The sequence below is a fragment of the Trachemys scripta genome, chromosome 1, assembly GCF_013100865.1.
Source record: "Trachemys scripta elegans isolate TJP31775 chromosome 1, CAS_Tse_1.0, whole genome shotgun sequence".
Lineage (NCBI taxonomy): Eukaryota > Metazoa > Chordata > Testudines > Emydidae > Trachemys > Trachemys scripta.
Window position 1 is genome coordinate 289115222 of NC_048298.1, and position 26074 is coordinate 289141295.

General features: G+C 40.2%; 2 protein-coding genes, 1 long non-coding RNA gene and 1 other non-coding gene across 5 annotated transcripts in view; 2 read left to right on the forward strand and 2 right to left on the reverse strand.

The window, feature by feature from the left end:
* Nucleotides 1-11211, forward strand: part of ITM2B (integral membrane protein 2B) — a 31658-nt gene extending 20447 nt beyond the window's left edge. The window contains exons 3-6 of the mRNA XM_034758494.1: nucleotides 1605-1811; nucleotides 4298-4408; nucleotides 7851-8001; nucleotides 9077-11211. Coding sequence (XP_034614385.1) covers nucleotides 1605-1811; nucleotides 4298-4408; nucleotides 7851-8001; nucleotides 9077-9165 — 558 coding nt within the window. The 3' untranslated portion in view covers nucleotides 9166-11211. The remainder of the gene's footprint in view (nucleotides 1-1604; nucleotides 1812-4297; nucleotides 4409-7850; nucleotides 8002-9076) is intronic.
* Nucleotides 11212-14553: 3342 nt separating this feature from the next.
* LOC117871440 lies at nucleotides 14554-14660 on the reverse strand. Its single transcript, XR_004644236.1, has one exon. It is a non-coding gene; the product is annotated as a U6 spliceosomal RNA (small nuclear RNA).
* Nucleotides 14661-17681: 3021 nt separating this feature from the next.
* Nucleotides 17682-18197, reverse strand: LOC117870970. The gene is made up of 2 exons (XR_004644096.1): nucleotides 18146-18197; nucleotides 17682-18110 (listed from the first exon to the last, which is right to left on the reverse strand). It is a non-coding gene; the product is annotated as an uncharacterized LOC117870970 (long non-coding RNA).
* Nucleotides 18198-18526: 329 nt separating this feature from the next.
* Nucleotides 18527-26074, forward strand: part of RB1 (RB transcriptional corepressor 1) — a 161165-nt gene continuing 153617 nt past the window's right edge. The window contains exons 1-2 of one of the 2 annotated variants that reach the window (XM_034758495.1): nucleotides 18527-18793; nucleotides 21089-21206. In XM_034758495.1, the coding sequence (XP_034614386.1) occupies nucleotides 18693-18793; nucleotides 21089-21206 (219 nt within the window). In that variant the 5' untranslated portion in view covers nucleotides 18527-18692. The remainder of the gene's footprint in view (nucleotides 18794-21088; nucleotides 21207-26074) is intronic. The other variant, XM_034758496.1, reaches the window with a different exon arrangement.

Consider the following 26074-nt stretch of genomic DNA (forward strand, 5'->3'; position numbering starts at 1 on the left):
CAGAGAGAGACTTCTGGGTCAGGAAATTCCACAGAATTCTCCCCTATTGTTCAGTTGGGAAGAGTGGTTTGTCCCCATCCCCCTGTGGAGTAGGCCATTGAACAAGCCCCTAAACCTGGGATCTGCAGGAGGCCAGAGCTATCTCTACAGAGGTTTTACACCTCTGCATTGGCTCTGACTCCCTGGCAGTGCAGTTCCATTGGAGCTATGCTACAAGGGACTCCCCTGTGACTTCATGGGAATTCTGTGGAAATTATGATAATACAGACCCTGAATTTCATGGGGCTGGTGGGGTAGCTAATGTGTCAGTCTGGCTAATATCCAGTTCCTCCCCACCCCCGAAACAGACTCCAGCCATGTGGAACACACTGTGTTTGGCCAAGGGTGGGAAACAGTGGCGGCAGTTTCCCACCCTTGGCCAAACACAGTGTGTTCCACATGACTCCTCCTCTCTATTTGTGGGAGGGGCAAGACCTGTGCGTGGAGGGTTCCCAGGAAAATCCCATTCCCTGACAGCCTGATTTCCAGATATTTGATCCTATTTACATCCATTTGCTAATGTCTACGGGAGTCTAAACTGATCAAACAGCACAGAGGAGCTGGAGGGGTCTAATTTAACTTGCATCTTCTTATACCTTTCTGTTCTGTTCTTGCTGTTCTGTTCTGGATTCTGGCTTTCTCTGTGAATTGTACCAATTTAGACTTTATCAGACTCTGGATGAAATTCAGAGTGGTGTAAGCTATATTCTGGTTACCAGGAGCAAGTCTAAGAGCTTGTCTGCACTACAGTGTTAGCTTGAGTTATCTACACCCAAGTTAACTCCTCTGGAGTTAGCCTATCTCAGGTGAGAGTGGTCATACTGCAAATAATGTATATAGTTGACAGGCTACAGCTTGTGAGTGAAGACAGCTGTAGTTTAAAACATCAGAAATGAATTCACGTTGTAAACAAACTTAAAAAGTCTTAAATCTAGGAAACTTTCAAGATTATAAAGGACTTCCTGAACTTGTTTTGGATAGTCAGAATAAATGAATTAAAAAGGATTTAGGCTAGAACATAAAACATAATCAAATATATTTAAGGACCTGATTATTGAATACTACAATTTGTAAGCACAGGTTTAGGCATAAAAACTTTTAAGTACCTTATTCTGCTCACAAATAATGTAATTGGAGGTATGCATGTCTTATTTGCACCTGCAGTAATTTGTTATGGAAGGTCAGGGTAAAAACCAGGTATGAAATCCTGACTTCCTTGAAGTCAATGGCAAAATTCCGATTGACTTCAGAGGGGCCAGGATTTCACTCTAGGTCCTTAATCTCTTACTCAAGCTATGTAGAAGACCTGTGCTGTCTAAAATTGATCCAGTGTAGGCTTATGAATTAAATAAATAGGCAGAAAAACATGTAATTTAGCTTGATGATGGGCAGTGTCTGCTCAGGAGAAGTTTGAGAATGGAAGAGCCGTGTGGGTGTAGAGTAGAATTTAAGGTGCAGTGACATCGCTATCTGAGGAAGCTTGCATAGTAGTTGGTCACATTTTAATTTTTTTATAAACTTGCTGAAATGTTGTTTGTTTTGAGGTTATTTTATTTATTTTTTAGCAAGGTGGTGTGTATTTCTGTGGAATAAAATATATTGAAGATGACTTAACTCTGACTGAGCCTGATGCACGTGCTCCAGCTGCTCGCTACCAGACAATTGAGCAAAACGTTCAGATCCTTGAGGAGGAGGATGTTGAATTCATCAGTGTGCCTGTCCCAGAATTTGCTGACAGTGATCCAGCAGACATTGTTCATGATTTCCACCGGGTAAGGAACGTCTGCTGAGAATCCTTGAAAGCATTTAAAAACAAAAAAAAATTTCAAAACGCTTATTTTTTTTATGAACTTAATCTGTGTGGTTTCTAATTATTTCAGTTATTTTACTGGTGTGAAAGTGTGAGCTCTGCAGTATTTTGGTATTCAGAAACTGGAAGTAATTATTAAACCTTGTGTACAGAGTGCACATTTGATGATAATCTTGCTGTTCTCCTGGTCTGTAAGCCACCATTTATAAAGTGTTCTTGTTCATGAAAAGAGAAGGGAAAAAACCCAAACACGTCCATTTCCTTGTCATAATACAAGAACGTGAAGAAAATTTTAATCTTATTGCTGAAAATACATGAAGCCAGATTGTGATCAGCAACAGTAGAGATGAATGTAGGGTGGAAGAAGCCTTCATTCCCTTGGACACCCATGTGCAGGGGCTGGTCATATTCACAGTCCTTGTATTCACCTAAGCTCAAAGACTATCATCCAGTAGTGCTTTCAGTGAAGCTAACCATTCCAGAGGGGACAGCAAAAAGGCAAGGATATGGCTGATGGGCTGTGGAGGGCAGTACATTCTGTATTCACTTTAAGGTGCATGGCAGCAGCCAGACCCCACCCTGGGCATTTGGGAGCTCTCAGGAGGCACTCTGCCTCTACCACAGGCCACTCACTGATTTTAAAGGCATGACTGAGCACTACTGAAGTACTTTTATTCTATTTTTTTGTCAATACGTATCTTTGTTGCACATCTTAGTAATAAAATTTTTGCATGACATCCCTGTAATGCTACAGCTTTCTCTCAGTGATCATAGTTAAAGTTGGAAAAACCCATTTTCTTTCTCTCCGCTTTCTGAAAATTATCCCATTATGCTTAAATAGTCCACGCCTGGTTTCACTGAAATGTGACTCTTGCTGCTGCTGAAAGTTTGAGGAAAAATTGTTGAGCTATTTTTGTGTTATGCAAGGCTGAAAAAAAGAACACTTTCCTACTGTGTAAAATCATTGCCACTCTCTTTTTGTATGAACTCAAACGTGTCTAAACATGAAGTTAATAGTTAGTGCTCATTTTGCCTAACATTCATAAGCTAGTTTGGGAAAAACATTGGTTAAATAATCATCTGATTAGAAAAATTTATTTCTAAATATGTTCAGTAAACATTTGTTAAGATTTACAGCAGAGCTTCCTTCACATCACACTTCACACTTTCTCTACTTGGCATGACAGAAATAAAGGCTGGCACCTCATATGCCAAAGTGAGGTCTGACCTTCAGCACCCATTTCAATTCTGTATAATATTAATGTTGCATAATTAAATAAAATAAAAATAGGAAAGACCAAGGTATTTCCCACAGCAATGATAAGTTGGCATAATGCAAATCCCACACAGATGTGATACCATGGTGAGAGGAGCCTTAGAAATATTATAGGTGATAAATATATTTTGTAGTATGCATTTAAGACTTAATCCAATGTCCACTGAAGATAATGAAATCAATAGGAATATTCCTATTAGGCATTGGATCAGGCTATAAGAAACGTGAAGCTGTATGAGGAAAAAATAGCAATAGAAAATAAAATGTAATGTGACTGTAAGAACCTCACATTTTATACTTCATTATTCTTCAGCCTTAATGCTTTGTTAACTTAAGGTCCAATGCTGCAGACTCTTGCTATAAGCAAAGTACTTACTCCTTTGACAGGTGGACTAGTCATAGTACTAATCGTTATGCTCGATAGTGTTTGCAGGATTGGGGCCCTTAGTTCTTTGTATTTAATACGGTACTCTCAAAAAATGTTGGATGTTGCAAGACTGAACACTTGAACATGATATATTGCCTTTCCTTAGCAAAAACAATTTAGTTAATGGTGCCTCAAGACCTTTCAGTCTAGTTCAAGAATCTATTAGAGTTATAGATTAATAAACTATTGCAAATATTACCCTTTGGATAATCCAGAGACCATGAATTACTGGTTTAAAATGTAGATTCTGCAAGTTTGACACTTCTTTGTATTTTTGTATATCAGTATATTAGCATTTCAACTGCACAGAATTTTGGAAGAATAAAATATTTTTATGTATAGCATCTGTTATTTTCTATTGTGTTTTCTCTTCCAGTCATGTTTCATTGAACTCTGAAAGGGAGATTTGTACTTTCAGATTTCTCCCTGAAATTTTAAAATACAAGCAACAAGACTAAATAAATACTGCACTTAACCTCTGACAGCTCATGCACTGAAAAGTCTGAACTACCTAGTACCTATTGACTTGCAGAAATCTCTGTTCTAGCTAACCTGATATTAGGATTGCCTTTTATCTCTGTATCCCACCACCAAACTCAATACATTAGAACATGCCTTTTAACTAACAGTACTGCAGCTTACAGGAAGAACAAGTATATAACAGTAATTGAGCATAATATTAACAGTTTTGCTAACCCTAGAATTATTAAAATGATTTTGATTAGAATATGCATTTCTTTCCCAGAGACTCACAGCCTACCTCGACCTTAGCTTGGATAAGTGCTACGTGATTCCTCTAAACACTTCAGTTGTTATGCCACCAAAAAATTTCTTGGAGTTGCTGATCAATATAAAGGTATGGTTGAATTGCAGGTGGTTTTGTTATATATAATAAAGAGAAACATGTTCATATTATTTTCACAAGCCCTGGAGTTCACATGTGAGAAGTGCTTTCGAAAAGTTAACTCCTCACTAAAGAACTTAAATCTTCAGAGGAGTTCATTTTAAAGGAATTATAGATTTGGAAATAGAGAAAGATGTCATTCTTTGATGAGATTACATGTTGGGTTGATTAAAGGTAACTGCAGAGATGTAGTGTACTTAGACTTTTATGAGGCATTTGACTTAATGCTGCATGACAGTCTGATTAAAAAATTAGCACTATACAGTATTGATAAATCACACGTTAAATGGATTAAGAATAGGCTAACGGACAGATCTCAAAAAGTAGTTGTCAATGGGGAATCTTTGAATGGGGGTGATTCAAGGGTGGTTTCTGCAAAGATCAGTACTAGGTCTGATGCTAATCAACATTTTCATCAGTGATCTGGAAATAAATATAAAGTCATTGCTAATAAAATCTGCAGATGACACAAAGATTGGCAGACTGGTAAATAATGACGAGGGCAAGGCAGTCATACACAAAGCGATCTGTTCCCCTTGCTAAGCTGGGTCCATTCAAACAAAAAGTGTTTTAATACAGCTAAATGCAGTTATACATTTAGAACAAGGAATGCAATATAGACCTACAGAATGGGGGACTGCATCCTGGAAAGCAACTCAATATAAGATCCTAGTGTGAAGATGTGGGGGAAAAGGGCTAATGCAATCCTTGGATGTATAAACAGAGGAGTAAGAGTAGAGAGGTGATTTTATTTCTGTGCATGGCAGTGGTGAGGCTCATCCTGGGATACTAGTCTATAGAGTTCTAGTCTTCACAAAAAGAATTATTCAGAGAAAAGTGCCTTCCACTGAAAGAAGTAAGGAACTCAATATGTTTAGTTTATCAGAAAGAAGACTGAGAGGTTACTTGATTACAGTTAGATTTGGAAGGATTAGATTTTTATCAGTAAACATTGATTTCAGCACACACACAAACCAACAAAAATATTTACACAATGAAAAAATTTTCAGATAGGCAAAGTAAAAAATACTGCTTGAAAACCTATTAGAATCTGATGTTAAGGATATTTACTTTGTATATTTTTACATGTGATGTTGACAATTTGTGTTTTAACAGTTATAAAGCTTTAAATATTTGAATCAACAATTATTGTCATTATATAATTATTGTTGGACACTCCCATAATTTCCCACAACTGTGAAAATTTAAATATAGAAAAATAAAAAAACCTTAGATATTGTTTGTTCAAATTATAAATAAACAGAATTCTGCTAAGCCTAATTACAGTATATAAGTAATACTTGACTCTTTAACTTAATGGAGAAAACCTAATGAGAACCAATGGCTGGAAGTTAAAGCCAGACAAATTCAAAATAAGACACACATTTTTAACAATGAGGGTGACTAACTATTGGAACAAAATACCAAGGGATTCTTCATTTTTTGATCTCTTCAAGTGAAGACTAGATGCCTTTCTGAAAGATCTACTTTAGCTAACCCCAAATTGGTGGGATCAGTACAGGGATAAAACTGCGTGAAACTTAATGGCTTGTGATATACAGGATGTCCAATTAGATGATCTAATGGTCCCTTTTGGCTTTAAACTCTATGCATCTATGTATATGGACAAATATGCTGCAAGAATAATTTATAGCTATGATTTTCCCCATCTGTAGTATGCAATTAAAGTACTTAAGTGAGAATGTAGAATTTCCTTCAACTACAGTAGAGAGCAATCTGTTTTTCTTATGTTCTATATTCTATTAGATTGCAGTTTACGATATGGTGTACTTTTAATATGCAATGTCTCTACTGTAACAATCTTTATTTTCTTTCTGTGGAAAACAAATTTTTTTCCCACCTGAACTTGGAAGGTCTTTAACTTATAAATTATTTGTTCAAATAACAAGGCTTTTCATTGTTTAATGAACTACGAGGTCAGCTGAAAAAAAAAATTCACCTGTGTTTGCCTCTTTAGATGTGGTCAAAAATATTTTTACATTTCAAAGTAAATATTATATAATCACTACCCTGGTGCTAAAAAGAACAGCTCTTAATCAGCTTGTTTAAACATGCTGCTTGGACTGAAAAAATATTGTTGTCCTTAATCTCTGGTTTGTAATAGAAACTCATAAGTGGCTTATCGACAATAAAAATAAAAATCTTTAGCCAGCTACACTAAATTCTATGCTAATGTAATTTTCTGGATGCAGTGCAGCAGTTTCTGTGGATTCCAAGGTGCTTTTTAAAAGTAGCTTAAGTGTTTGAACTCACAAGTGAAAAATAGATTAAAAACTCACTCTCATTAACGTCAGAAATAGGAATTATACTAAATGGAATCCTTCTACTCAGTCACATTTTAGAAAGACCGATTGATTTATTTGTGGATAATGTTTTAATAAAGTCAACTTTTAATAAAGTTGCTAATTTTTGTTTCTGTGAATCTTCTACTTTGACAGAAGCACACAATAGGGCCCGATGGTACTCTCTTTTAAATCAATGGCAAAACTCTTGTGGACTCCAAATGGACGAGGAATGGGGCCATAGTTCTGTTTTCTGAACCAGCTTTCTGAACTGTTGTCTGCAGAGTTTTTCCTGGTGGTCTCTGGAGAGCTCAATAGTCACATTTTTTGGGCTTTCCTTACTTTCTGGTAATAGCTGACCTTGAAGCAAACATAGAGGAAAAAATACTTTCTAATATATTTTTATTTAAACAATTGGTATAGTTGCCATAAGGATGTTATGTGATTGTCTTGTGGACCATCTATCCTCCCATTCACTGTCCATTAAGTTGTGGCCTGTGCTATAAAAATGTTTGGGATCCCCCTATTTTAAACTTAACAGCATGCAGAAGGATAGTAATAAACTACTGATCCCTGGGACCTCCATCAATCAGCAAGATAGTACTAACCTCCTGCACATTTCTGCAGTCTTTACTTGGACAGAGCTTGTATTGGAAACAATTGACTCCCTAGTAAGTGATAGTGTTTGGTGAGTAAAGACTGCAAGATTTGGCCCACAGTGACGAATCTTAATTGGAGAAAATTTGCTTCTCTTGTGTGGGGGAAAAAAAACCTGATATAGATTTAATTTTTGTAATGGAAGACACTATAGGTCAATGTCTCCTGCTGTGAAAATGTTGTGACATTTTATATGATTATTTTATTAGCTCTTAAATAACTGCACTAAAATGCAGTCACGTTCCTGATGTTTAAAAGAAAATTCTGTATGTACTACATATTTTGGAAGTCTGCAAAGCTGCAAATCCTTGTTTGTATAGAACTGCTGCTGTTTGAGAATATATAAAATTGATTTGAATTATCTTGTGTGTACTTAGCAGAAGAATGAATGATTGCACTTCTAATAATGAGCTGTTGCCTTTTTGTTAATGTAGGCTGGAACATACTTGCCTCAGTCCTATCTGATTCATGAACAGATGGTTGTTACTGATCGCATTGAAAATGTGGATCAGTTGGGGTTCTTTATTTATCGTCTGTGCCGTGGCAAGGAAACCTATAAACTACAGCGCAAAGAAACCATGAAAGGTAAAGTCTCTTGAGAATGTTATCTTGTGTTGATGGAAAAGTTAATGTTTCTAGTCAATAAATAGCTGGATATGTTGAAGACAATACCTCTCAGATTAAAATTTAGAGTGGTCTTGCTGTCATTGGCTCCTTGAAGCTCCTGAGTGTTTACACAGAGATTAGCATGATGGGGTATTAATCCTGAATGAAGACTTGAAGAATGAATGCAATATAAAATTACCTTTTTCCCCATTAATTTTTCTTTAAATTTTCATTTAATCCCCCACCCCCAAACTTGAAAAGAATTTTTAAGAAAATGAAAATTTTCTGAGATTGTTTAATTGAAAAACCATTTTGTGTTGAAAAGTGTTATGGCAGAAGATTTTCAGTCAGCTGCAATATAAATAGCACAAAACTAATAATAGTGGCCTTTACCATCAGTAACTATAACTGTCAGAATAGTTAAACACGTACACACTTTATGGTTCAATTTTTCATATATAGAAAGGATGGTCTTATGGCCAAAGGACAGAATTGAAAATTGATATGTCCTAGGTGTTTTGTGCAAATTTGGCCATGTCATTTAACTGCTCTGTGTCTCATAGTCTGCATCTGTAAAATAGGAATAATACTTGTTTACCTGGATCTTGTAAAACGTATATTATTTGTCTGTGGAAAGCTCTTTGAAAATCTCAGATTCAAGTGTCTAGAGAAGTGAAGTGTTATAGTTGTTGTTCAGCATTTGTTTAATGTAGAAGGAGAAGTTTTACAAGCATAACCTGAACTAAATTAATTGAGTAACTTAGTCAGATTGCTGACTGTGTTTGGGAAGGTGGCAGATGGGAAAAATGATTGCAAACCATCTTTTTAAAAACATGAACACTTTAATTGATCCCGTGATAAATAAGGGACACAAGTAAATAATAGATCACTAAAGTGTTGATAAATTTGCTTCTGATTTGAAAGTGAATTGAGAGGAACCTCTGGTACCTTCTTATTGCAGTAAATGGACTAATACTTTAATTCTTCCATTAATATGCATCACTCTATCTCATTTGTCATCCCTTCCTCCCCCATTTCCCCAAACTCTCAACAGGAATTCAAAAGCGTGAAGCCACCAATTGCCGAAAGATTCGACACTTTGAGAATAGGTTTGCTATAGAAACACTCATTTGTGAACAGTAATGGAGAATATTACTGTAACAGAAGACTGAAAGATTACAGTATGATCCCACTCTGTATTGTGTGCAGTGATTATTTTTTAAAATCTTCTTTTACGTAAGTAGTGGACAGGGCTTTATTGCTGAACATCTTAAACACTTTTCATCTCATGATAAATTTTAAATATGTTTTAGGGTTTTTTCTTATTTTCAAGTGTGGTGCCCTTTTTATATTTGAATAGCAATTGTATAAAGTCTTAGTTACTAGTGCATTTCATGTGATGAATCTTGAATACTACGAGGAAGATAAAGTCTCTGAAATATCTGCTAGTTTTAATTAAGGAAAATTGAAAAGAATTATTAATCTGGAGAAAAATATGTACAAATGGACTGAAAGAACTACTTCTAACTGTAATATACTAAGCTATATAGTTTGTTACAGCATATAGATAAACATATATTTGAATTTCTCCTCACTAAAATGTGCAATTTGTTTTTTTTAAATCTTGTCATATTTACCTTTTCAAATCGATTTCTGACTTGATGTTTTAATATGGCAAGTGTCTGCTGTAACTATCTTTAGAAAATGTAAGGAAATTAAGCAGTAACTTGTTACTAACTTTTATATAATCCATGTATGTGCAATGGAAAATAAATCTAACAAACTTGTTTGTCTAAAAGTCTTCTTAGGTTCTCTTTTGCTATAATTAATTTAGGGGGAAAATTAATGCTTGTTCCACATGAATGAAGCCATATATTCTCCAGAAATTTGACCGAATTAGATTATTTGTCCCAGCAATAGCTTTCTTAGATGAGTGTTGAAATTAAATCAAAATACAGTACATTATTGTAATATGGAAGATCAACAAGAAGCACACTGTTCATTTTGGCTGTTCATTTAAAATGAGTATTGTGCTACGCATTTAAATTGTGTGTTTTTTACACTGCACATACCATAATAAGAGAAGACCTAAGTTTGGCTTACTCATCATAGTTGGTTAATTTTTAATAAACTCTTGTTATATCACCATAATTTACCGTCATTGTATATTTGTAAATCTGCATATTGCATTCAATAGCTGTAGAATACAAAGCATTCATACTAATTATGGAGATAGGATTGTGTCAGCCACTGCAAAGGTATGAAGTATATTAGCAAAGTTGTTGGCCATCAGTGTTAAACTGCTTTATATAATGATCAATTTTTAATAAAGCACATGAAGCCTTGATATGTTTGCAGCTTTGATAAAATACAAATACAAAGATTCCCTGTGAAAGAAGCTCTGATGACTTTTCCCTCATATAAAAACATCTTAGTATAAGATTACCTAAGATGTTAACTTTTTCTAAAACTGTTTTTTAAAAACAATGTTTTTTACTTAATGTATATCTTGTATTTATCACAGACAAACGAAACACTTGAATTCTAAAAACTAAGAATAAAACGTCTAACTTTAGGAGCCCAAAGTTAGACACTTAAGCCCACGTCCTCAACTGGTGTAAATTATCTTAGCTCCATTAAAGTAATTAGAGATAGACTGATGTATGCCAGCTGAGGACGTGGTCCATAAATTCATAATTAGTCACCTAAAGTAAAAGTGGACTGATTTTTTTTTTCTTTTTTAATTTTCTCTTCCCTTCTCCATGAGTGTTGCACTCACAACTCCCAGAGAAACCGATAGAAACTGTAGGTTCTCATAATCCTTAAAAATCAGGTCACTTTTATTTAGGTGCTCAAATATGGACTCTAAGCGTGTAAGTTTCAAATTTCTGGCCCAAGACTTATTTGTTTTCCTTACTGCTATTTTGAGGCTGGATTCAGTTAAAAAACGCTACCTCCCATAAAAAGGCTATTAGGAGAACCTCCAGAGATCCATTTTTGAGCTGTGGCATGGACAAGGGAACTGGACCCTATTTACTATATTGATTTTTGGACATTGATATATTAGAAAGCAGGAATACTTAGGGAAAATATGCCAATGTTTAGCTGCTTGATGTATGCCTATTTTTAAAAATAATGTAATGTTATGGGAGTCTGTATCTTACATTAATATAAAGTTTCTTAACTGAACTGAGCTCTCTCTTACTTTCTATCTCTTAAATGATCTTTCATTAATACTGTGGGAGGATACATTATGTGGATTCAGAACAGCTTCCTGCTATTGTAAACACTCTGCAAGCAAGCTTCCCGCTATTGTGATTGCTTTGGGTCAGGGAAAAATATTTACTGCAGAGGAAAGTTCTCTTAAGTATACAATGTAATCTATTTATTCTACAGTGGGTTTAATTGACAGTTTATTCTTAGAATGGATATGTTCATATGTGGTAGGAAATCTACATAATCATGACTTCTGAAAAGAGAGTAGCCTGTTTTTGATGTTATAAGGCAAACATGAAAATTAGTAAAAAACCCATTAAGGATAATTTAACTTAAAATCTTTCAGGATGTTGTATTTTGTGAGTTTACAAAAAAAGATGAAATAAATGCCAGGAAATGGCTAATGGTTCATTCTTGGAACCATGTTTTTCATGAGTCATGTTGATGTGCTTGGAAGCATGTCTCCTGCTGATTCACGTGCATATTGTTTCCATTTTCCACAAAAGATAATGGTTAAACCTTGTAAGAACATAATAATGGCCGTACTGTGTCAGATCTATGGTCCATCTAACCTAGTATCCTGTCTTCCAACAGTGGCCAATGCCAGTTGCTTCAGAGCAAACAAACAGAACAGGCAATCATTGAGTGAGCCGTGTCATCATTCAGCGTCTGGCAGTCAGAGGTTTAGGGACACCCAGAGCATGATGTTGCGTCCTTTGACCACCTTGACAAATAGTCATTGATGGATCTATCCTCCATGAATTTATCTAATGTTTTTTTAAACCCAGTTATAGTTTTGGCCCTCACAACATCCCCTGGCAACAAGTTCCACAGGTTGACTGTGCATTGTGTGAAGAAATACTTCCTTTTGTTTGTTTTAAACCTGCTGCCTATCCATTTCATTGGGTGATCACTGGTTCTTGTGTTATGTGACGGAGTAAATAACTCATTTCCTTATTAATTTTCTCCACCCTATTCGTGATTTTTATAGACCTCTATCATATCCCCCCTTAGTCATCTCTTTTCAAAGCTGAAAAGACCCATTTTTTTTAATCTCTCCTCATATGGAAGCTGTTCCATACCCTTAATCATTTTTGTTGCCCTTCTTGGTACCTTTTTCAATTCTTTTTTGAGATGGGGGTGACAAGAACTGCATGCAGTTTTCTAGGTGTTGGCATATCATGGATTTATATAGTAGAATTATGATATTTACTGTATTATCTATCCCTTTACTAATGGTTCCTAACATTATTAGCTTGTTTGATTGCCACTGCACAGTGAGCGGATGTTTTCAGTGAACTATCCACAATGACTCCAAGATCTCTCTCGAGCGGTAACAGCTAATTTAGATCCCATCATGTATAGTTATCCCATTATGTATAGTTGGGATTATGATTTCCAATGTGCATTACTTTGCATTTATCAACATTGAATTTCATCTGCCATTTTGTTGTCCAGTCACCCAGTTTTGTGAAATCCCTTTGTAATGCCTTTCAAGCTGCTTTGGACATAATTTTGCATCATCTGCAAATTTTGCCACTTCGCTCTTTATCCCCTTTTCCAGATCATTTATGATTATATTGAACAGCACATGTCCCAGTACAGCTCCTTGGTTGTTACTCAGTGTCTGGAGCTTTCTTTTGACTTCAGATTTTGGGGATGATATGTGATAAATTTGGATGCCTGATGTCACCTTAAATAGACCCATCAGTGCACAATGCCTCTAATCAAATATGTTTTGTTTCGCTTTAACCAAGCAAAACTATAGCCAGAACAGTAGGAACCACGGTTGCTGTTTTCTAAGGATGAGCATGAATGCTGTGCTATACTGAGCAAAACACATTTATTTCAAAATTATTCCCAGGAAAATGGGAGTAAAACTGACCATTTTTACTGTTACTTTTAAAATACCTGAAGCACTCAACACTTTCACTTATGCAATGTGTACATGTAATACTCATAAGCAAATATCAGATCTAGGTTTACCTGCACCCTGTGCCTCTAAGGATTGAAGATCTGCTGAGGGGATCAAAAGGATCAGCTTTGGTTGCAGCAGCAGAGTTTGCTTCACTCTGAAAGGACTGAGAAGCAATGGGGCTTGTGCAAGCTGTGCTTGGTTGGCTGGTTATGTATTTTTTTTAATACTAACTTTATTAAAACTCTAGTTTTTAAAACTGTCCCGGGACTGGGAGTGTACCTCACCATTCTTGTCCACCAACCACCCCTCTCTGGCTTAACTTGGGTTTGATTTTCTTACTGAAAGTTGGAAACATACCTAAATATTTTGAAAGCTTCCTTTTTAACCAAAAATAATCCCATTGTCATGACATACTTTGAGATTAATATATTAGGAGCACAGAAGTATTACCATTGCTATGTGCTACAGTGTTTGTTTTGTGATGAGGCCTGTATTACTCTCTAGTATGTTCCATTCAACTTCCTGATGTCCAATAACTATTCACACCAGGTAATTTATTGGCAGCAATTAACTACCGCACTGGACTTGTAAATTTAAAGAGCTTCAAATCTTCCTCCAACCTATAATTCAAACTTCGCAACTTTGAAGAAAGCCATGAGATATCTTAAGTCTTGTCTATATATACAATTTTACTGCTTTAACTATGTTAGTATAACTAAAGTGGTTCAACTCCCCCTAGTGTGGATGATGTTTGTCCTTCGCAGTTGAAGATGATTATGACATCACTGGTTAGTTTGGTTTCTGTGAACACGTGAATGGCTGATCAGGCCAATTTCAGCTTTGAATGGTCTGTGGCACACTGAACAAGAGATGCCGCCGGGGTTACTTGATTAACAGCGGACATGCTGCTTTTGCGTGATTTACACTGCTGGCGCTTCTGCTCTGCCTCAATAGTTCTCCTCAACTGTAGCTCCAGCAATGATGAGGCTTCGCCAGGTAGAACAATCATGAGCGAGATCTCTCCAAAACTCTGTGTCAATGTTGAAACACCTCAAGGATAACGTGAGAGAATCCTTGAAATATTTCTTCTGGCCTCCTTAAGAGCCCTTTTCCTCCTTTAGCTCACCATAAAAGAACATAGAATATCAGGTTGGAAGGAATCTCAGGAGGTCATCTAGTCCAACCCCCAGACAGTTTTTTACCCCCATTCCCTAACCCCCTCAAGGACTGAACTCACAACCCTGGGTTTAGCAGGCCAATGCTCAAACCACTGAGCTATCCCTCCTGCCCACAATGAGATCACTCAAACGCTTCCATAGTTGGCAGGATTCAAACCTGTGCAGGGAGACCCTAATGGATGGCTGAGTCCATCACCTTAACCACTCAGCCACAACTACTTTAATATGGAACGCTTCACGAATTTGCATGTCATCCTTGCGCAGGGGCCATGCTAATCTCTGTATCGTTCCAATTTTAGTATCTCTGTCAGTAGTTCATCTGACATTCTGGTGATATGGCCTGCCCATCTCATCTGTGCTTTCATCAACAAAGTATGGATGCTTTGAATACCTCCCCCTAGGAGAATCGCAGTAGCTGGAACTTTGTCTTGCCATCTTATCAGGTTCCTCAGACAGTCCATGTGAAACTTATACCCAATATAACTGCATCTTGCTGAATCAATGTGCTTTATACTGGTATAGCTATTCCCATACAAACAAGGGAATAAGATACACTGGTAAAAGGCACCTTTATACCACTATAACTGTCCATACCAAGGAGGTATACCAGTATAACTATTTCAGTGTTTAAAAACAAAACAACCCCCACCTCTAACCAAAATAATAATACTGGTACAAAAATTCTATAGACGCTGCCTGAGAGAAGAGACCTGGCTGTGGCAAAGTGATGGACTGGCTTGTGCATATGTGTACCACTGCTCCAGTGGATGGAGTATACATGTATGTGAGTTGCTTACTTGCAGAGCTAGTTGTGATGATCAGTGCACATGAGAATGGTGAGTAAATGGCTAAGCTTTACTTCAGGTGTGTCAATAATAGAGTTGAAAAGAATATAGGATAAGTGTTTTTTTTTTAACACTTATCACCATAGTATCTGTACCTTCTAAGTGAATAACAGCTATAATGTGCTTTTGTTCTCATACTTTCCCAAGGGGAAAAGTGTGTGCAGTACAGTATCTTGTTTTAGAATGTTTATAACAGTTAATATATAACAGCTATTGCTATGTGTTTGTTAAAGACAGGTCTAAGAAATGCACCTTTTACTTGGAACAGAAAGTGGTGAGGTTTGTGATGGTCCTTGGTTCCTAAGGGAGTTCCTTCCACAGTCTTGGATCAGCCCCCAAGAAAATTCTGTCTCCTGCACAGATTAGCTTTATTCTTACTCTACAAAATTCCATTATTAGGACCTGTCCATATCCCACCTATTTTGAGTAGCTATGTGGGAGACTTTAGCATAAAGGGCCAAATTTAGCTCTGGTATAAGCAATGTAACTCTTAAAGTCAAGGCATCAGGGCTGAATCTGAACTATCCTACTCTGCATCTTAGAAATATTTGCTGCTACTACTCCCTTCTTCCCCCATCCCAAGATCTTCTAGGATATCAGGGTACCATATGCAGTGTCATCACTAGCAACACAGAAATAACAAACAGCTATATAACATAAAGCAAAACTGCCTCAGTGTATTATTATCAAAACACTATGCTAGCAATCTTAAAATTAAGAACAGTGGACTGGAGAGATAAAACAGCGTTACTTAACTGCTCCAGCATGAAACACACTATGACGGAAGTTTTGTCAGGAACTTCAATGAGATCAGTTTAGGACCTTTATTTGTCAACAGCCAAACAAAACATTCATCTTTATTTTTTCTGTTTCACCTAGGCTCACCCCTCAGTGAGATTTTATGATTGTCTATTAATTCACAGCCTAACTACGGTGGGGGCTAGAAACTCCAAATCTGATTGGTCATTGTGCTTGGAGCTATACAAACACATGAAGTTATCGTCCCTGGTCTAAGGAGCTGACACTCTAAGCCCAAAGGCCAGCAAGCTGGTCTATGCAGATATGGATCCTTACCGCTCACTGCACCACTATAGTGCTTCTGCGAAAGTTTTTTTCAAACTCCAGGTTGCGGAATGTAAGGCACTGGGTTGTGGCGGCTCTGGTCAGCACTGCCGACCAGGCCGTTAACAGTCCCGTTGCCGGTGCTGCCTGGCTAAGGCAGGCTAGTCCCTACTTGTTCTGACACTGCGCTGTGCCCCAGAAGCAGCCAGCAGCAGGTCCCTTAGCTCCTGGGGGGGCCCACAGGGCTCCGCGTGCTGCCCCTGCCCAAAGCACTGGCTGGAGGGGCGACGGGGAGACAGTGCCTACAGTCAAAAGCCACATAGAGCTGCTTGCACGCCTCTGCCTAAGAGCCAGGCTTGCTGCTGGCTGCTTTTGGGGCGTAGCGCTGTCCGTGGTGCCAGGACAGGGAGGAAGCTTGCCTTAGCACCCCCACTGCGCTGCTGACCGGGAGACGCCTGAGTTAAGCTCCTGCCACAATCCCCAGCCCTGAGCCCCCACAAACCCAGAGCCACCTCCTGTACCCCAAACCCCTCATCCCCAGAGCTTGCACTGAGCTCTGACCCTCTCCCACACCCCAACTTCCTGCCCCAGCCCACAGCCCCCTCCCACACCCTGAACCCCTCATTCCCAGCCCTCACCCCTGCACCCCAACCCCTCATCCTCAGCTCTGTTGGTTAAAGGGCATCAACAATTTTCTTCAACTGGGTCACCAGAAAAAAAGTTTGTAAGGCATGTTTTCTAATTCTTTAATTGTTCTTGTGGCTTGTCTGAACCTTCTCCAATTTATCAACATCCTTGAATTGTGGGCACCAGAACAGGATACAGTATTCTAGCGGTGGTCACACCAGTGCAAAATACAGAGGTAAAATAACCTCTCTGCTCCTACTTGAGATTTCCCTGTTTATACATCTTTGGAGCCGGGACTTGAAATTTAGCACTGGGTCGCTCTAGTGCCTTTAGTGTCCCCATGAAAATCTACCCAAAGCTGGCTCAGTAGAGACTGGTTAAAGTTTGGCAGCTAAAATTCTGGAATGTGCTTAATACAAATATAATCAAGTCTCTGAGGATGTGCAAACTGCAATTTTTCTCACCTGGAATAGAACACAGGCCTTCTACATCACACTATTCCTAGACTATCTAGCAAATAGCTGTGAATCACACTAACAAAGTCCTCATCCCCCTCTGTGAACCAGTCACTATGGAGGATAAGAGCCTGCTTCTGCTGTCTCTTACTCAATTAGCTTTTAGGCAAAGATCTCCACTGCAAGAACATCTTAGCCATACCTAGGTTTTGTGGCCTGATCTATTCTGATGGCACTATGCCAACCGAGGATTCCTCTCTGCTAGGGACTCCTCCAATGGTCAGATCTTCTAGCTCTGAGATATCAGACTTTGTGCCACCAGAGCAGTGCAAAGCAGCCACAAGCGCACACAGGTGAATGGAGGCTTATGTCTTTAATTCTAGATTTACAGTCAATATAAGGCATTGCTCTCACGAAGATCGGGGGTGGGCGGGGGAATTCAATTATAATATATAATGAAGACCTGTGTAACTTTTTAAAATTTGTTGTTTTCCCTTGATTGTTGTTTACTTCCGAAATAGCATGACTATAAAGGCTGGTACTGCTGGAGGACTTCTTAGGCTCTTAGCAGAGTGCATTGTGAGCACAATTCCCTTATTTGAAGAGCTGTAGGTGCTGACGTCACTGCTCCCACTGGTCCGGTAACCACTGGAGTTACATGACATTAAAACACCAAACGAACCCCAGACATCTTCAGCGGTGTGACTCCGGTTCCCTTCTCCACGCCACCTCTCCGCTTTCTGTCTCGTTTCTCCGATCGCCGCCGCAGCAGACGAGATTTAAATTTCTAATGCGCCAAACTGGCAGGAAAAACTAACTGACCAAAAGCAGCAACGCCTGTTGGGCCTCCCCGGGGCGGCAGCAGCCGGGCCGGAAGAGCCCCAGCCCCCAGCCCGTGCGTTTCCTATACAGGTCGCCGTTAAGGCGAAAGTCAGGGCGAGGCCCAGCCCCGAGTTAGCTCAAGGTCAGGCAGCTACTCCACCTGCTGGGACGCCCAGAGAACGCAGAGACGGCAGCAACTCCTCTATTGGCTAAGGGAAATGGGTGAGCTTATTGGCTGAACGGCTCGCGCTGGAGCCTCTGTTGCCAAGACTCCGAATTCCTCTTCCGGGTTCTCAGCCTCATTCTTGTACGCAGGCTCCGCCCTCTTTTGAATATGCTCTATCTCCCCCTGCTCTGAAACGAGCGAGGGCTGGGAAGTGACGCGTACGCTCCGCCCCGTGGGCGGGTCGGACGTGACGTTTTTCCCGCGGTTTGAGCGCTCCCGGCTGCGACGGTGAACCGGTTTGTCCGTTTCCCTTTTCCGCGCCTCGGTGGACATTTAAACTTCTGACCCAACCGTTGCGGTGGCTCCGCGCGCGGGCCCGACATGCCGCCCAAGCCCCCCCGGAAGGGGGGAGCCGCCGCCAAGGGCCAACGAGCCAGCCCGGACCGCGGCACTGGCGGCACCCCCCCGCCTGCCGCCGCCAGGTGAGAGTCGCAGCTCCCCTCTCCCGGCCAGCCGCCTCTTCCCAGCCCGGCATCCTCGGCGCCCCTGCCTGCCCGGGGCTCTAGCACCCGCGGCGCCGCCCCCTCCTCACGCTGCTCCGGGCATGTCCCGGGTGAGGGCAGCTCTGCTCGGGCAGACGCGGAAGCTTGCTCTGTCCCGGGCGTTATGGCTGAGGCGGCGCTCCCGTGGGCAGAGGTTGCCCTGGCTGTATAAACTCAGCGCGCGCCGCTGTCCGTCAAACGAACCGTGTCCTCCAGGTGGGAGGCTACCTTAGCCTCGCTGGTACTGCACGTGTCAGCTGTGGCCGGCTAAACACCCACCGTAGTGAAATGTAACGGCTGAAGACCTGGCTCTGACTGGAGGCACATGCAGTGACGAAGCGTTAAGCAATTCATGCTGATGTAACCTTAGTGTTGACCTGTTAACAACTAAAAGATTCAGGCAGTGCAAACCCAGAATGGAAGGCTGGGTCCTACCTGGGTTCCTGATCACTTCCAGGTCTTCGGCCCCCATGCTTCCCAAGGACAGCTCGAGCCCGGGTAGTGTGAAAAACTGCCATCTGTCTTAATTTGCTCCCAGTAGCAGTGACTGATACATAAGGTATTGTAAAAAACTCTATCTGGTGTAATTTGCTACCAGTAGCAAGTTATTGATATTAAACTGTTATCTGATCAAATCTTCTACTGGAACACTGTTAGAAACTTGTAACAAGTAGTAGTTACTGATGTGTAAGAGTGTTATTTGCGGACCTGCCTTATTTGCTACCTCTTGCCTTTCCCGTCTTCTGGTACTCAAGAAAAAGTTAGAATGAAAAATTCCAAATCAGAAATCACAGTAAAAATCATACCTAGTGCAATACTAGAAACACAGATGGCAATGTTAAAACTACTAGCAAGTACTTATACGTATTTTCAATGAGTATTTATTAAAATATAAATTAAATATCACAATTATATGCATCTGCACAATAACAAAGGTAAATGATGAGGTGCTAAAAGTAATTTAGGGAATCCCAGCAGCAGATAAGACAAATTTGTGAACTGCTATGAAACTTTATGCGGTCATATACACTGATAAGTGATTCTTTGTTTCTGAGGGGGTATAGGTAAAATATTTCACTGATTCAAGTCTCCTGCAGCACCTCAGTAGGTTACATCAGACAGAGGAGCTGTGATGACTAGGCATTGGGATGCCTGTGCCTTTAAGAACCCAGCCCTGGAAAGCCCATGCTGAGACATACTGTCCCATGGGAGAGGAAATAAAAAAGCCCCTTTGACAAAATAAAAAAGACCCTCTGACCTTCTCCACCCCCCCATTTTTGCAAACACTTGTGTCTCAATCTACCCAGGTAGCTGTTACCCCCTCTGCCTGTGCCAGGGTTTTGCCCTCTGTTACCTTCTGGCAGCGCCTCATCAGTGGGTTTAACCCCCGGGCTTCTATTGCCCCCTCTCCTTGTCTTTGATTTTGCTCTTCAGCCCTTATCCTAACCCTGTCTTCAGCTGCTTGAACCCCCTCACCCAGTCAATTTCTGACTCCTGCTCACACCTTGGCCACCCCCTTCCTCCAATTTGCCCCCTTTGCCACTTTTTAACCCCTGCAAAAAGCAGTCCGCAGACTCTGATGCCAAGGAAGGGCAGTGACTTCAGCAGATGTTACTGAGCATGCTCAGTACACCCTAAATAGCAAATTAAGACAGAGCAGTTTTTCACACTACAAAAGGATTTGCCTCTCTCTCTGTTACAGGTAGCTGATGTACATGTATCAAGAATTTCAGGATTAATTAGACGTTCTAATGTGAGGCCAGTTCCCCGGTCTTAATTCTGACTTTTTGTTAGGGCTGTTCCAATCTTGGTACACTGTTAGTTACTAGTTTTAGGCTATGACCTTCCTTCAACCCATTCCTGGGCTTTTGGTGTTATAAGTAGAGCCCTGCAAATCTGCGGATATCAGCTTTATATCTGTGGACTATGTTTGCGGGTCAGATGTGGATACAAATTCTGTATCCGTGCAGGGCTTTAGTTATAAGTGACTTCCAGGTTTGAGTTATGTAAGTATTGTGGTACATTAAAACTGCTAAATATTATCTTCTGCATGTACAAGGTAACTTTTCCAGCTTTTTTTTGCAGGATGCTCAACACAATGGGCTTTGTATCTAGTGAAGTGTCAGATGATATCTAATGTTTTATACTTTGTAACCATGTCAGAGATGAATTTTCATTTAAAATAACCTGTTACTTATAGACCAGACTAATAGTCTTTTTCACCCTCTCTCCTAGGCTTGAGTTTGGAGAAACTGACTTTGTTGCACTTTGTGACACTTTAAGAGTGTCAGACACTGTAAGAGCAAATGCTTGGAAGACATATGAAAAAGTGTCATCTGCTGATGGAACTCTAGTGAGTACTTGGTATAGTTAATGCTCATAATTATATTTGATTCCAAATACTGAGCTCTGTAGCAGTGCTTAGCCTAACATGTTGCCTTTTCCCACCAAGAAGGAAATTGATAAAAATTGCAAATTATTTTAAAATTAAATGCTGTAGTGCCATCATTCTGATGCAGGTTTATATCAAGATCAAAAAGTACAAAGATTGCTGTGTGTACACATCTGTATAAATTAACTTGCATAACCTCACCTTTGTTCTATATAGTTCAATAAATGTGCTGATTTAAAAAAAAAAAAACTGATTTCACATTTACTGTAAATGGTAGTTAAACCAGCACTATGTGAACAGTCAACTCTCCAGACCACCGATTACTACTTATAAGCATTATAATATTGAGTCAATTTTTTTATGGCTTCTGTCTTGTGACTTTTTTTGTCAACCATAGAATATGAGGGCATCGGTAGGGGATAAAAACAGTAAGAGTAGTCCTGATTAAAAATAAAAACAGTAGGAATAGTACTAATAAAAACAAACCACTTTTTTTGTTAAAACACGTTTTTTCAGATTTCATTACAAGTTAAGGTTGGTACTGTGTCTAGTCATGGCTGAGGAGGCACTTTCATTCGAAGTGCCTGCCTGTCTTCTGACTTTTCTAAGTAGGAGTTAAAAATCATACAGCTCTGAGAGCCAGAATTAAATTCTGCTGGTCCAAGGTATTAGTGTCCTTTCTCAAATTACCAGGGCTATTTGCTATTTGCCACTGGAGATCTGGTAAATCCATTTTTCCAGAGAGTAGCATGTAGTTTGAATAGATTGAGAGCCTTGTTCTTAAAACTGAAGTCACAGAGTTCTGTGAGTGGAGATGGGTATTGAAACCATTTATCAAAAAAGTTCTTTGGATATAAGGATGGAGTAGCAGAGACTGCTTCTAGTCTAGGTGGGCGGGGGTCGGGAGGAGGAAGGGGCTCTCTAAAGTTCACATACATGTCAGTAGCTTCTCTTTTCTGGGAACTGCTATGTAAGGTCCAGGGACAACATTCTGGTAGGAATGTTAGCACCTTTCCTTTCATAGTAGTGGGGAGTTCAGAAACTGGGTGGACTTTACACAGGGTGATGTCCCTGGGCCTTGCTGTTCTATTTGAGTAGTGTTTTTACTATTCATGTCAGGGTTGTAAAATTTGACGTACTTAAAAATCAATCTGTCTTTGTTAACGTTTAGCAGCTTAAAATAAAAACCCCTCTCCCAGCAAAGCCTGAGCTTTTTTTTGTGTGTGGCCAGGATTGAAGTCTTAAGCAGTTCCTCTGCCCACACTTAAGAACCACAAATATCAAGCGGAAAGGACAAAAGTTTTTTGACCTTGTTATGTGTAGTTAAGTGGAGAAGATTTAGTCTTTCAATATGACATCCAGACTTTGTAGAAGACAAACTTCTAAAAACTAAGTTTCTGGTTATAGAGTAGCAGCCGTGTTAGTCTATATTCGCAAAAAGAACAGGAGTACTCGTGGCACCTTAGAGACTAACAAATTTATTAGAGCATAAGCTTATGCTCTAATAAATTTGTTAGTCTCTAAGGTGCCACGAGTACTCCTGTTCTTTCTGGTTATAAAATATTCCAATTATGAACCAGTGCAGTACTGTTCCAGAGTCTGTATACTGGGTGAAACAATAGAACTGATATAAATACCTGTGCTGTAGCACAAGCTTGCCACCCAAGTACAATACCATCTGAGACTCTAGATATGTATTGGGCAGCAAACTTGTCACCACCCACATCACCAGAATCACACCATTTTTTAGCACTCTTGCTTGACTAAGGTTAGCACTTGTATATCTACCTGAGGTGGCAATTATACCTCCAGCTACAGTGTAGATGTACCTTTATTATGTCCAAGGTCGTAATAGGATTTAAAAAAAGGACTAGAAATTTATATGAATAATAATTCTATCTACAATTAAACTGGCTAGGATAAAAGCATTTAGGGAGTACAAGCCCTCATTCTCTAGGGCATAAACCAACCGCTAACTCAGTGGGGTCAGGACAAAATTTCACTCATAGACATGGTACTGCATAATTATCCACTGTGGAGACTTTACATCTTCTGAAGCATGTGGTACTTCCCACTGTCAGAAATATAATGCTTGGCTAAATGGGCCAGTGGTCTGGTCCAGTGTGGACATTCTTATGAGCTAGATTACGGCCTCCTATGGGAAAGCCCGTTGGACTGGCTCAGAGGGAGAAACAGTCTGTCAGGTTTCTCCTCTCAGACTTTTCCCCTGAATTCCTCCATCATGTTCTTGCTGTGACACAGACAAAGTTGGGGATTCAGAACCCAAACCCCTCAGACCTCAGGGAATCTGGCAAAGGAATATACTTGTAGAGGCCGTGTGCCTCTACGCTGGCTCTAGGACCCTTCAGAGCCATCCTCTGCTCCTTGCCAGCATGGCTGGCCATGGAATCATATTGCCTAGTCCACTTTTGGGAGTGGTTGCTTTGGGATCCCCAGTGATAGGGGTTCCATTGGTGCTGACAAGTACAGAAGGAAACTGCAGATTCTGTAGGAATGGTGCCATGGAGGTGACCAACTTCAACCCTCCACACATGGATATTCAAGGGATGATTCCCCAATGTTACTCCTTTGCTAATGTCTTCATTGTCTATACATGAATATCATAGCTAAAATTTCATTAATTTTCAGGGGTAGACCCTAGTCTCTTATTCCAACTGGTTTGCTCAAGCAAGATAAAGTCTGATTAAACAGCCAGTTGTGGACTCCCCTTCAAAAGAGGAATCTCAGTGTGGCAGTATCAAAGAGGCAGCAGAAGTGCCTCATCTCTCTGATCCAGCATTAAGGGTGCATCAGAGGAAAGACAGTATTCTGAGCACAGCTTATACCAGGTAGATTCCTGGCTGGTAGAATAGCCCCTTGGAAGATATTTCCAGCCAAGTCAACTGACTTTTCTAGTTTGCACCAGGGGCCTCATTCTCAACTGGAGCTAGGATCCAGGAGCATAAAGGGGGAGTAATCCTGCCCCACCCCCAACGCAGCTGCAGAATTCAGCCTTCAGTGTGGGTAAAACAAACAATCATAATACATTTTATTAGATTCAAGCATTTAAGTAGCAATAGTTCTAAATAAGAATCCAAATAAAAAATGAATTTTTGTTTGCAATAGAAAATGCCAAAGAATTTCAGTATTGTATGTGAGCCTTCTTAGGTGAGCATTCAATGAAGGATAGCCATGTAGCAGGATTTTTATAAAGGTATTAAATAATTGGCTATAAGTGATTTTGACCATGAATGCTCAAAGCTAATCTTAAATCTGTGTTTTCAAAGTGAGTGAGCTATATATAGGTAAGACCAGCTCTTTTTCCCTTAGTAATAAATTCCTTGTGCTTTGTACCAGTAACATAATGCTATCAAGAGGCACAATCACAGAGACTCCAGACAGAGGCACTGACAGGGTATAAGAGTCTAGAGAAAATGGGAATGAATCTTTTGAGGAGTAGGTTTCATAATCATTAGCGGGCTAAAGTTAAGAAAATCAACTTAAAGTAAGCCCCAGCTTATAAATAGAGAACCTGTCAAAGTAAAAGCTCCACTTCAACTATGGCGGTAGAATACTAGTAGCATACTAGTCCAGGTGGGGGATAATCAGTCTATTGCATAATGAGGAAAACCTACAACTACTTGGTTTAGTGTGTGACTCTCCGAATAAAAGCACAGTATCTTGATGACAGAGATGCAGAAGGACAATTCTAGACTTTATGTAGGATATTGTACAGTAGGTCCATCTGTGGATTGGCTACCGCACCCTCCATTCAAATAATTTGTTTTTATGATAGGAGGAAACTATGGTGAAAGAGATGGACAAACTTCCTTAGGTCACTAGGACAAACCCACCTTCTGCTAGAGGTAGAGAAGTCTCATAATCTTTTACTCACTGAAGTCACCCTAGGAGTAGGTTATGTTTGTAGACACCCTGTTGTGAGGGGAGATTCAATCACTAGGAATCTCAGTAGCTAGATATGTGGTATCAGTGAGTTATAGTCTGACTTTCTACTAGGTGTAAAGGTAGTAGTTTTCATGAGAAATCTAGAGAAAGATGGCCAAAAATGAAAAGCTAAAATACTTCAGGTAAAACGCATTCCTCAAGTCTGCTGTCTAATTAATTACAAGTTTCAGAGTAACAGCCGTGTTAGTCTGTGTAGTAGGTCCTAGCCGGGGCTCGACCCTTCTGGACAGGAGGGGAGCCACACCGACTCACTGCTGTGGGAACAAGTAGTCAGTTAGTCCCGGAACTCCGGCTCTTTAGTGCAGAGTCGGAGCAGCCACAGTTAAAGCTCAGGCCCTTGACTGCAGGGGCTGAGCGAGCAAAGAGTTCAAAGCCCAGGCCCTGGATCAGGGCGGGGCAAACACGGTTGGCTCAGGCCCGGGTTTGCAGGGGCTGAGCGAGGAAACAGTTCAAAGCCCCGGCCCTGGATCAGGGCGGGGCCAACACAGTTAAGCTCAGGCCCTTGTTTGCAGGGGCTGAGCGAGCAACTAGTTCAGAGGCCAGGCCCTGGATCAGGGCGGGCCAACACAGGTAAGCTCAGGCCCTTGTTTGCAGGGGCTGAGCGAGCAAATAGTTCAGAGGCCAGGCCCTGGATCAGGGCGGGCCAACACAGGTAAGCTCAGGCCCTTGTTTGCAGGGGCTGAGCGAGCAAATAGTTCAGAGGCCAGGCCCTGGATCAGGGCGGGCCAACACAGGTAAGCTCAGGCCCTTGTTTGCAGGGGCTGAGCGAGCAAATAGTTCAGAGGCCAGGCCCTGGATCAGGGCGGGCCAACACAGGTAAGCTCAGGCCCTTGTTTGCAGGGGCTGAGCGAGCAAATAGTTCA